This window comes from Diadema antillarum, unplaced genomic scaffold (genome assembly GCF_040938485.1).
Source record: "Diadema antillarum isolate AM-2024a unplaced genomic scaffold, OU_Dant_1.0 seq00000320_RagTag, whole genome shotgun sequence".
Taxonomy (NCBI): Eukaryota; Metazoa; Echinodermata; class Echinoidea; order Diadematoida; family Diadematidae; genus Diadema; species Diadema antillarum.
Genome location: NW_027271339.1, coordinates 1,487,845 through 1,500,633, shown reverse-complemented (window position 1 = coordinate 1,500,633; position 12,789 = coordinate 1,487,845). Strand labels below are relative to the sequence as shown.

At 37.7% G+C, this 12,789-nt stretch overlaps 1 protein-coding gene across 1 annotated transcript in view; it reads right to left on the bottom strand.

Moving 5' to 3' along the window:
• Positions 1-6,146, bottom strand: part of LOC139730546 (xanthine dehydrogenase/oxidase-like) — a 60,917-nt gene extending 54,771 nt beyond the window's left edge. Inside the window, exons 1-5 of the mRNA XM_071641400.1 lie at positions 6,102-6,146; positions 5,213-5,223; positions 4,699-4,742; positions 3,176-3,272; positions 1,352-1,460 (exon numbers count right to left, since the gene is read on the bottom strand). Of these exons, the coding sequence (XP_071497501.1) occupies positions 1,352-1,460; positions 3,176-3,272; positions 4,699-4,742; positions 5,213-5,223; positions 6,102-6,146 (306 nt within the window). The remainder of the gene's footprint in view (positions 1-1,351; positions 1,461-3,175; positions 3,273-4,698; positions 4,743-5,212; positions 5,224-6,101) is intronic.
• Between the last annotated feature and the right edge of the window lie 6,643 nt (positions 6,147-12,789).

The window sequence follows — 12,789 nt, the reverse complement described above, 5'->3', positions numbered from 1 at the left end:
GTATTCGAGAGCAGCAATTAGTATACGAATAATTTATGAGTTGTGAGTGCATAGGGCACGAATATCGCACGAGGCGCGAGATGAGCCACTGGTCTATTCAACAAGGCGCGTAGCGCCGCGTTGAATAGACCAGTGGCGAATCTCGCGCCGAGTGCGGTATTACGTGCCCCAATGCACGAACAAAATCATAAATTATTCGTTTTATACAACACCTTGTCCACAATCACAATACAAAATTAGTGACCTTAGATCGAGTTAGGCCTGACTGTTAGGTCGATCTGAGAATGAGATGTCGGTAGATCTAGTAGTAGGTCTAGACTTTGTCTATTTCCGAAAATGATTTTGTATAAAAACACAGAAAAATAATCAAATTACGGTTTCTCAACTTGAAATGAAGTCTTGATGTTGGGATCACTGTGGTCCACGTAGCAGATCAGAGTCAAAAGTAAAAACACAGCAGTACCGCTAGGTGTATACAGGCCGCGATACATGCAACTAGCTAGGTAAAGTAACTGCGCGTACACGTTAACGTTGCAGTACTCCGCCGCGCCTGGTCTGTGAGACTTACCGGCAGCGCAGCGCAGCCGGGCAGCGCAGCGCAGCCGGCCAGCACGTACACTGTACAATGTAGTTTGCTGGCGCTTTGCTACGGGTGTGAGCCACAGAACTCTGTGAGCGGCCATGCATTAGTAGCCCCCCGCGAAGCCGTGCTATAGTACCTTCGAGCCGTGCTATAGGCCCATGCCAGGGGCCTATTGTATGGCTGTCACTCTCAATGAGTTTGATAGGTATTTTCTATTGAATGTCATGTGACATGTTCTTGGCCAATCACAATTCGACATCATTCTGAGGTGTTGTATAATGTACGATAGAAACATTTTTATCTGAACATCGCATTCCAGTTCCTGCCTAATTAACTGCATAAACAAAATCATTTGGCTGCCCCTGTATCGAATATTCGCTCATACATTTGGATTGATCCTTCTTTTAACGTTTCAGCTGCAGTTGATGTTTCATGACTGGCCAAGCTTACATTTGAAAGTAATAGAGTATATCGTATAACTGCACAGCGAGAGTTCATAGACAGGGATATTACTCTATTCAGTGCATCTTCGCTTCAGGTAGCATACCTCTTCAAAGTATCAACGAAATCTTTTCCCGATTAGAAATAAACGCAAACAAAAGATGCAGTGCCTATCGCACCCTGTAATGTGTGAGTAGAGGCAAGATATAAAATGGTCTTAAGGAATGGAGAGAGAAAAACTAGTAGGCTACATAAATCATAGAGCATGTGTGATTAACTTATAATAACGGGGTCGTATATTTCCATATACGTTTTCATACTGCTCACCTGCAAGACGTGTAACCTAGATCGCACATTTCCGATTCCCTCGATGGTTGTCACTGCCTTCCCATCGATCCGGCAGAGGGGAAACAAACACGCCATAACGGCTAGGTGACTATGGAACGGAATCAAAGTACAATATTTATTGGGATTAGAAAAAACAAACAAACGAACAAGTGATCAGCGCCTACTCTATATTCTGTACGTAAATAAGAGTGCCATTCCAGAATATAGAGCTACGTCTAGCCAAGGAGGTTCAAGAGATAGGAGTCGCATATTATAGTCTTATTCCCTTTGATACCATATTCGATGCAGCCACTAAATATATATTATTAATATATATATGCATTACGTGCCAAACTGGATCTGCCTCACAGGTAGGAAGACAATAGATTGCATAATAACCAGCCACTTTCAAAGGGTGTTTTGTTTTATGATGGTAACTATTTTCATCATCCCTACTTACGAAAGATGCAAAAGTACTTGACTTTGACATGTCTGGTTATACTTATGTGCTTATAGATTTACTCTTTTGCACATATTATTTTTTTTGAACGGGATAGACTTTTGTTGTAAATGCATTATGATTAAGTGAAGTTTCATCTAATCTAATGAATAAAAACAAGCAAAATGCACCCGATGTTAGCGTTTAAATGAATTTGTTCAGAATGATGGCCAAACCCGATTATCAGAGGCAATAATGCACCCGTTGCATGCATTTGTGGATCCACAGAAAATTAACAGCTGTTTAAATTACTCCAGTTCTTGTACCTTATTGGTACACATGGAGGTTCATTAGATATAGTCACAACAGTCTTATTGCCTCTGATCCCATATTTGATGCTACCACTCACAAACATTTGCATGTGCCATACTGGATCAGATAGGAAGACAGTGGACTCACTTCTCATTGCAGAATGACGTAACATGGGGTACCCTATATACTGAATCACGCATTCGTAACAAGCGCCGCGCACAGTCATGTATCATTTTGTACATTTTCAGTTTGAAACATGGGTCAGGTGGAAAAATCTCAATTTTAGAGAGGCTTACGGCAGTCTCTGCAGCTGTATAGTATTGTCAGTTCTTGTAACAACTTGCATATGACTCACTTTAGCATACTTGCACGTTACAATTATCGATGTGTTAATAAATCGCCTTATTGGACTGTTCGTTTCTATATTTCTGATTGCAAAAAGTAAATCACAAGAATAGTAAACAAATAGAAAAATATATCAAACAACAACTCCACAAGAAAAACACCTTATATAAACCATCACAATACATAATGCAAAATCACCATCCTCACACCCGATTAGTACGTACATTGCATACCATTTACATGAATTAAACGCCGCTCGAAAGGTATGTTCAATCTGACAATGGAAGAAAATTCATGGAGAACTAAGATTGAAAGGTTTTCGGGCAACACGGAAAGCTGTCGCTACCACAAAAACATTATGCAAGTGAGATGACGTGATGCATCGCACTCTCCCATTCGTTTGAACCAAAAAACCTAAATGAAATTCCTTTCTTCGTTCAGTGATTTTTTTAATACTATAATCTCCTACTTTAAAGTGAAGAAAGAATGAAACAATCCAAGAGAAAACTGGGCAATCTATCTCCCGATACCAGAATGCATTTGACACTCTGACAGATAGGGCTTCAACATTTAAACAATAATGTTGTAGAATAAACATAAACAACGTTGCGGAAACTCGCTAGGCCATCGCATGCGGAAACCTTGTGCGTAGATGCCAAATGCAACCATCTATCAAGGAAAACATATACTGTGTTGATTTGTTCTGTTTTGATCATCAGTTTGCTTACTTAATGACTTTTGTCTTGGGATGAACAGAAGACACCATCACTGTGCATGCACCGCAGCCGCCCTCTCCGCACCCGGCGTGGGATCCCGTTAGTCGTACTGTTAAGAAAGCCCGGTGCAGTCGCCGTTGTTATGGAAATTCTTTATGTTTCCTTGTTTTTATTCAAAGAAGATGATATAGACCTTAAGTGTATCAAGTGGCTTTTCTTGCATGTTGTGCAAATTCCTAACGGCACAACATCTTACTTAGCCCAGGACTGCAAACATAATGGACTTTTGGGATAGTTATTGCAAAACAGGACGATCAATGCAAAATAAACAAACTAAATGAAAAGGCTATTTTTGATGTCATCATTGTTTAATTGCTTCCAAGAATGACTTCTACAAATTTGCTATTTTGAATGACTGAACGCACTGTGGGTCATTTTCTTTTTCGTTTCATTTTATTTTCCTATTTCTTGAATGAAGATATAATTATCAAGATAGCAAATACGATATGCACATCTGAGGAAGTTTAGTGGCCCGTGATCAACGTTTAGTGGCCCCACATAGATAAGATATCCGATATACATATAGGCTTACATACATTAAGATAAAAGCAAGCTTGTTTGATTGCAAGCCTCACGAAACCAATGGTCTTTTGAGATGATGAGATCGGGCAGCAAGTCATTATTTGAACAAAAAAAAAATGATGAAGCTGTAGAATAAACATTAAAAATGTGATAGCACACTATCGTCGGAGAAGTGATATTTCCGGTATATCAAGGTATAAGCGTAAAATTTCAATGATCTCGATCGTTCTATTTAATGTGCTACGTGTTCTCCCTTGATGCATGATCCTCAGCATTTTCACCCTGACTTTTTACCATGACATTTGTACCCCTGACAATTTTACCTTTGATATTATTTGTGTGTGACATTTTCCCCTTTACACTTTATCCGCTGTCATTTTAACCTGTGACATTTTCCCCGATATTTTTACCTTTGAACTTTCTACCGGCCACATTTTGTACACTTGACATTTCCCCTGATATAACCCCTGACAGTTCCATCCTTGACCTTTTTACCCATGGCATTTATACCCATGACATTTTTATACCACAAACAGCACTGACCCGAACTTTAACAGTAGCACATTCACAGCATGGGAGCGACGTTGTCAAGATCTCTCTTGATGTTATCTTAAACCAATAACTAGATTTCTCTTTCAGGCGAAAGTAAGTTGGCTCAATAAAATGACAGTGCGGGATCATGTGTATTTATATGTTGTCATGTCATGTTGTATCATAATCATATTCATATCAAATTAGATTGCGTGGACGATCGAAATAAAGATTGCAAAGTTCAAAGTAACAATTAGGTTAATTGACAATTGCGTCTATTGTGCGCTTACTGATGACATATAAGCAATTTTACGGGCAGAGTATTGGAGAGTCGTAGAGGGAAATAGAGGACCGAGTAGAGGAAAACTGTGGCTATATGAAATGCACAGTGCACGTATTTACTCAAGAATTCAAAAGGATACGTTTTGTTCGAAGATACGTCAGCAATGACATTTCCGGGTCGACGCTTTCCTCGAGTAATCTGAAGGTGCACAAGAATATTTATATGAATGATAATGATTTATACATATAAAGTATTTATTTCTTTTGTACATAATGAGCACAAGTCGGTACTGCCACCATTAATGATATCTATTGAATAATTATGAGATACAGGATTTCCTAATATTACTTCTTTCCAGTTTTATCAAGAATATCGTTGATATAATGTGTCTCCGATCGTACTTTGACTATACCACTATATCTTTACCTAAAATCAAGTAATAAAAAAATATGTAGTACTTACTTGCTGAATGACAGAAATATGAATTTAGTTAGCATATCTTTTAGGTTTAATAGATTATGATTTGTAGAGAAAGGTATTCGCATTTTTAGCCAAATCTTATCTTTTTTTTTCGGGGGGGGGGGGGCGGGGGAGGAAGCCTCAGCAGCGAATTTCTTTTTATTCTAAAAGTTAGAGGGCTCGTTTTACCCAACTTCTCCTCCACCTATACTCAATCTTCCACAAAGCGTGAGTTTAATTAATCTAAAATAACGGAAAAAAGGTGAAAAACTTGTTCCTTCGATAACAGCATGGTACAGTCCGGTTTGCACGAATGCACTACTATCATCAGCACTGGTGGACACCCAATACGAAAAATGTTCCCCTCCTGACAACACACGTCTACGTGTGATGTCTATTATGTGACTTTATATGTGTAGGCTACTTATATGACCTGACCTACAGTAATCGTAACTCGGTACTCCCAATATTTCTATACACCATTTCCCTCTCAACGCCGCTGCATTTCGGTCCTATATAATAGCATACCTACCACACCGAAAATTCATTCAAAGGAGACAAATCAGCGCATCGTGTAACGCTGGGTGACCCTCAAATAATGGAGATATAAATCCGGGTATTCACAAATCGGGCAATCTTTATGCTTTGGTCTACCAAAAACTATGGTAACAACCCCCATCATCCCCCCCCCCCCCCCCAAGAAATGAAATATATATATATATATATATATATATATATATATATATATATATATATTATATAATATATATAACCAGTTCGACTGTTGGGCAAGGAGTTTGTAGCTATTTTTGCCCGCACTCCAGGAACTCCCTACCCGACCTATAAACCTGCAACAACCCCCCCCCCCCCCCAAAAAAAGACCCTCTACAACATAGTGTAGAGGTTATTGGTTTCTTGATTATCATTGTATATACATGTACATGCATATATGCATACGTTGTTCGTGCCATACATATACATAAACATATTAAGTTGCTAAAGTATTTTTTTTTCTACTTTGCCTTTACACAATGTACAGCAAAACGTATCAGCAATACAACAATGAATAATACAGAAGCTTACCTTTATACCGTTGCAGAAAAATACCAAGGAGCCGGAGCTTGCCATGATGACAGTCTGCAGTAGACCACAGCTTGAAATAGATCAGCAGTGAATATTGAGGAAGCAGATGATTTCTCTAGTGGCTAGTAAAGTCGGGACCTGGCGCATGGATAGCATAAATGAAGATCAGAATTATGTGTGCTATAAGCGCAGTTTGTAGTGGGCCGTATATGCGTTTATTTGATACTCAAATTGATTTTACAGCAAAATAAACATTATCCAGATACACACATGGCGAAATTATCAGTCAAAGCAATCCGTCTTTGTTGTATATGTCTATCATCTACATGTCGATGAAACGCGATAAACAACTGTTTTTCTACGCCGTTCTCAGGACTTCTGCAATTTGCTTGAAAACGAAAATTGGCGATATCGGATTAGCGATGTACTTGGGGGCCTTGGGCAATATCGAACCCCGAGCCTCGCTCTAGTTACTAGCATTATTTACACTTCATAATGACGTGACCTGACCTGATGGGGAAAGCGGAATAACGATCTCCCAAAATCGGGAAATTACATTTGTGCAATCGCATATAAAGCAGAATTATGTTATATAAAATTGAATTGCAGATTTGTCCGAATATACATGTATCCGTCAACTTTGCGTGATATACCGAGATGTTTTCGTAACTGGGTATGCCCTGGAGCTGGCTAGCATTATGATGAGTGTTGTTGATAACGTTGGTCTAGCTAGCATCCGTTTGCATTTTTGTGATGTTGTGCAGTTCCATTTAATTCCGGTTATATGATAACTGGCATTAGCAAAAATTTGATCTCACATTAATACATTTATGTTATATGCCCCTTGAAATTTGTCGAAATATAGTCCTACAGATAAAAAATAAAACAAAACAAGGAATGTCTCGCCAACTTCAGTTTCAACTTTCTGCCGCATTCTACAATATTCATGATGGGTATAGCAATTTCATCAATTTTTAAAGCCGATTCGTAAGCTATGTTCCAATTTTTGAAAAGCTAAGATAAATTACTAAGAAGATTGTAACATTCCATGTGCAAATTGATGAAAAGATCATTAAGGATACAAACATTTTTTTTTATTCCTCGCGCAGGTATAGGCCTTATTTTAAAGAAAACCAAAGCGCAAATATAATGTGGAATGGGTGAAAGCAGCAATAAAAGATAGAACACAATGAGGGAATGTTTGAGAAAAAACATTCGGTTTAAAAGTTATGAACTTTAAAAGTTATGAAGTTTCGGTGCCGTCATCGTTGAATAAGGAGACTGCAGTACTACACTTCATGACGTCATTACGGGCAACAATATATAATAATATCAATAATAATAATAATAATAATAATAATAATAATAATAATCATAATCATAATAATCATAATAATATTAATAATGATAATAATAGTAGTGGCTACTTGTATAGCGCCCAGGTCCACTTTTCAGTGCTCATGGCGCTTCAAAAATGAAAAGATATATATACATGCATAGTACATGTTCAACCATGTCAACAAAGAAGAAAATGGCAAACAAAAAACAAATATATACCAAATAAAGAATACAACATATACCAATTAAAAATACAATATTGTTCCGAACATTAATGACATACAGCAATTACAGTCCTCAGTATGAGAGGAACAGATAAGTTTTAAGTTTGGATTTGTATGTCTCTGTAAATGACAGTTCCCTTAACTGAATAGGTAACTGATTCCACAATTTTGGTCCCATAACGGAGAAAGCACGATCACCCCATCCATGTTTTACTCTGCGTTTGGAGTAACAATGCATCTGATGATGAACGTAGACTTCGTGTCGGATATATATATATACAGGGCTCCACACTTACTTTTATTTTTGGTGGCCCGATCGGGCCACCAAAATCATTGATTTTTATTTTTTGGTGGCCCGAGAGTAAAATCTGGTGGCCCGAAGAAAAAAATCAAGAAAAACATAAGAAAAACTTAACGGTCCTACTAAACGTAGAAAATAAATATTAAGTATTGCTGCAGTGATACAGGTACCATGTCTAAAATGAATTAATAGAAAATTCAATCATATTACCATTATTCTGAGTTCTAAGATTTAGCAAATATAGGCTTATAGATTATTATAAAAGTTGATGCCTATTTAGGCGGTCAAAAACTTATGTTTGAAATGATAAAGTGGGAGCATTAATTTGTGGACATTTGTAAACATCCGACAAATGTTTTGGCATTATAAAGATCTGAAAGTTACCGTTATTCATTTCTGATTGTAAAAGCAATCTTCCAACACTTACTAGCATTTTAACACCTTACGGAGCCTAATGTTACTGTTAATCATTTTCAAATGTAAAGCAAACAACTGACATTCATTTTAGCATCTTACGGTGCTGAATGTTATCCGTTTTCATTTCCGAACGTGAAAGCAAACATCTGCTATTTATTCTAGCATCTAACTGACCGGATTGATACCGTTAATCACTTCCAAATGTAAAAGCAACAATCTGTTATTTATTTCAGCATCGTACGGAGCCGAATGTTACTGTTTTTCATTTTTGAACGTCAAGGCAGACATCCGACATTACTTTACCATCAAACGCAGCTGAATGTTGCTGTTATTCATTTCGAAATGTAATAGCAAATATCCGACATTTATTTTAGCATCTGCCGGAGCTGAATGTTATTGCTATATTTTCTTTCGAAAGTAAAAGCAAACATCCGACATTTATTTAATCATCGTACGGAGTTGTATATTATTCGTATTCATTTCAGAACATCAAAGGGATCATTACGAAAATCATTTTGATAGCATCTACCGGAGCTGAATGTTATTGCTATTAACTTTCGAACGTGAAAGCAAACATCCGGCATTTATTTTATCATCGTACGGAGTTGAATATTATTCGTATTCATTTCCGAACATCAAAGGGATCATTCGAAAATCATTTTAGCATCTTCCGGAGCTGAATGTTATTGCTATTTACTTTCGAACGTGAAAGCAGACATCCGACATTTATTTTATCATCGTACGGAGTTGAATATTTTTGTTATTCATTTCAGAACGTCAAAGCAAATATCCGACATTTAATCTAGCATCTTCCGGAGCTGAATGTTGTGGTTATTTACATTCGAACATAAAAGAAAACATCAGACATTTATTTTATCATCGTACGGATCTGAATATTACTTTTATTCATTTCCAAACGTCAAAGGGATCATTCGACATTTACTTTAGCATCTTCCGGAGCTGAATGTTAAAAACTATTTACTTTCGAACCTAAAAAAAGCAAACATCCGACATTTATTTTATCATCATGCTGAATAAATTTGAAATGTCTTACTATGTGATATTGTGGTATGTTATTGTCCGCTCAAACATTCTTTTCAACGCGCTGCTGCAGATTGCGCAATCTCGACCTTGCCGTTAGGGTCACCAGTTCCGTACTCTCCATGTACCTCGTCTCTTCCCCCCCCCCCCCCCCCCTCTCTCTCTCTCTCTCTCTCTCTCTCTCTCTCTCATTTTCTACACAGAGTTGCCGCCTGGCACCAAATGGCTCGATACAATCATAGCTGTAGGCCTACATGTCACTTGTTGTGTTTTGCTGAATATAACCTTGTGATAGATTTTGATTACATAATAGGCATACCCCGCTTCTATATCCCGCTATTATTTGGTACTATCAAATCGCCTCGGGTCTAAACTTCTATCCGTTCTTCGTTTCTTTTTCAAAAAAACATTAATTACTCGGGGCTGACAGCCAAACAAGCATGCTTTCATGTAGGTCTCGTCATACTTCTCTTTGTACAACCCCATTTCGATTTCGGCCCGTTATCATCAAACGCAGCTGAATGTTACTGTTATTCATTTCCAAATGTAATAGCAAATATCTGACATTCATTTTAGCATCGTATGAGCAAAATATTACTGCTATTCACTTCCATACGTAAAAACAATCATCTGACATTTATTTTAGCATCTTTCGGAGCCGATTGTTATTGCTATTATCTTTCGAAAGTAAAAGCAAACATCCGACATTTATTTAACAATCGTACGGAGTTGAATATTATTGTTATTCATTTCCGAACGTCAAAGCAAATATCTGACATTAATATTATTCTATAGCATCTTCCGGAGCTAAATGTTGTTGTTATTTACATTCGAACATAAAAGAAAACATCAAACATTTTATTTTATCATCGTACGGAGCCAATGGTGGCCGCTGTCCATTTCTAAAAGTAAAGGCAAACATCCATTTTTTTGGTGGCCCGATGGGGCCACCAAAATCTTCATTTCTGAAATTTTGGTGGCCCGACTTGCGTTTTTGGTGGCCCCGGGCCACCGGGCCACTGTTAGTGTCGAGCCCTGATATATATATATATATATATATATATAAAATTCAACATATTTTCACTTTTCTAACGTTATGAAAGAGCATTGAGTTGCCTCTTTCGGAAAGCAGAGGGAATAATATTACCCTGCATTGTCAGTAACAAGTCGATGGAATGTGTACTTTTCATGAAAAGTTACATTTCTTGGAATTGTCCATTTATTTTCTTTATATTGTTGTCCATAATTGACGTCATAAAGCGTACTGGTCTCCTTATCCCTTTTGAATAACTTTTGAATCGATTGCCCGATTTTCCTCGAACTTTGTAGCTTTCTTTGTAAACTTGTAGCTTTCACTCAATTCATAATCATTTCTATTTGGGCTTTGGTGTCCTTTGTTGTAGAATAAACATCTTTGTATGAGAAAAGTGTGAAATAGCGCTGTTATAATATGAATTCACTTGGATAACACCGAAAATGCCAAGTGTTAGCCAAAAGGTACTCCGACAGTATTGCACTCTGAGTATACATCCGACCGTGTTTTTACAATCGATTATCAATAAACGACAAATCAAAACGGAATAGCATAACACCGGCCATCGATCTTCCATGGTTAAGAGAAATGTAAATGAAAATGGGATACTGATCTGACAAATCTGATAACATAATACCAGAAACGTGAAATGATTAACATTGCAAAATATATTATCAATGACAGTTGCTGAATGACTGCTTACTCGCGTAGGTTTGGTTATTACGTGTAAAAAAGATGTAGACATCATAACAAGAAAAGACTGAGCAGCAAGGGCGTACCGAGGGGGGGTGTTTTGGGTGTTCAAACACCCCCCTTTGCCAAAAGGGGGGTGTTTAAGGTGTTCAAACACCCCCCTTGGGCAAAAGGGAGGTGTTTGAGCTATTCAACACCCCTCTTCAGCAATGCTTAGATGTTGACAAATGAAACAAAAGCTGTCTTTACCGCTTTTATTTCCGTTTTTAATTCCGCCTTTCCTTTCTTTTGCGTTCATTCTCTCTCTCTCTTTCTCTTCCTTGAATGTTTGTGTGGATGATGATACATTATGGAGTTACATAATATCATACGCACTAAAGAACTCGTGTACAGTACGTGTTCATACTACGTTACTGCACCGCGCGCGAAGTTGACGCGCAAACAGTAGACATGCCCGATCCCTGCTTTGCTTTCTGACCGAATCGCGAAGATACATTGCGCATAATGTTCACCGTTTACCGGTATTATACCGTACGCGGTACCGTAAATTGTGTATGATGTGTGTACAATGCATGCTGCGCTGCAGCCTATTATAGGCACATTGCATGCTAAGTCAGTAGTATCACTACCAACAGTGGCGTATCTGGGGGGGGCAAGGGGGCACGTGAAAAAAAAGAGAAAAAAGAAGAAGAAGAAGAAGAAGAAGAAAAAAAAAAAAAAAAAAACTCGCCCGGACGGGGGAAGGAGAATGGGGGGGGGGGGGGGGCAGAAAACCAAATCAAACAAGATAAAAACAAAACATGAATTCCATGAATTCCATGTTTTGTAACGCTGAAATAGAAAAATTTTCGGCTCGCTCGCTGCGCCCGCTCGCCAAAATTTATCAAAAAAAAAAAATAAGAAGAACAAAACGTAATGATGACGTGGAAATATAACAATTTCGGCTCACTCACTCGTAGAAAGTTAGAGTATTTTTCCAAGTCCTTAGTTTGTTGGCATAAATCGTTATCTATGAAGCCGTCACTATATCTTGATTAGAATTGTAAGATTTAATAACCAAAAAGTGACAAGAATTCCATGTTTTGTAAGGTGAAATACAAAAATTGTCGGCTCGCTCGCCAAAATTTATCAAAATTTATCAGATTTTATATCACCCTCAAAAAAAAACCCTTTTAAGTGCTCGAAAAAGCATATCAAGTGGACTTTTTTAAAGTCCCTACCGGGATGGGATTGGGATTGAACACTGTTGGTATAAATCGTTAACTATAAGACCGTCACTATATCTTGATTAGAATTGTCATTCGAAGATTTAATAACCAAAAATGACAAGAATTCCATGTTTTGTAAGCTGAAATACAAAAATTTTCGACTCGCTCGCTGCACTCGCTCGCCAAAATTCTTCAATATCTATTACATTTAAAACACCCTCAAAAGACCCCTTCTATAAGTGCTTGAAAAAGCACATCATGTGGACTTTTTAAGTCCCTACCGGGATGGGGTTGGACACTGTTGGTACAAATCGTTATCTATAAGGCCGTCACTATGATTAGAATTGTAATTCGAAGATTTAATAACCAAAAATAACAAGAATTCCGTGTTATGTATAAAGCTGAAATATAAAAATTTTCGGCTCGCTTGCTG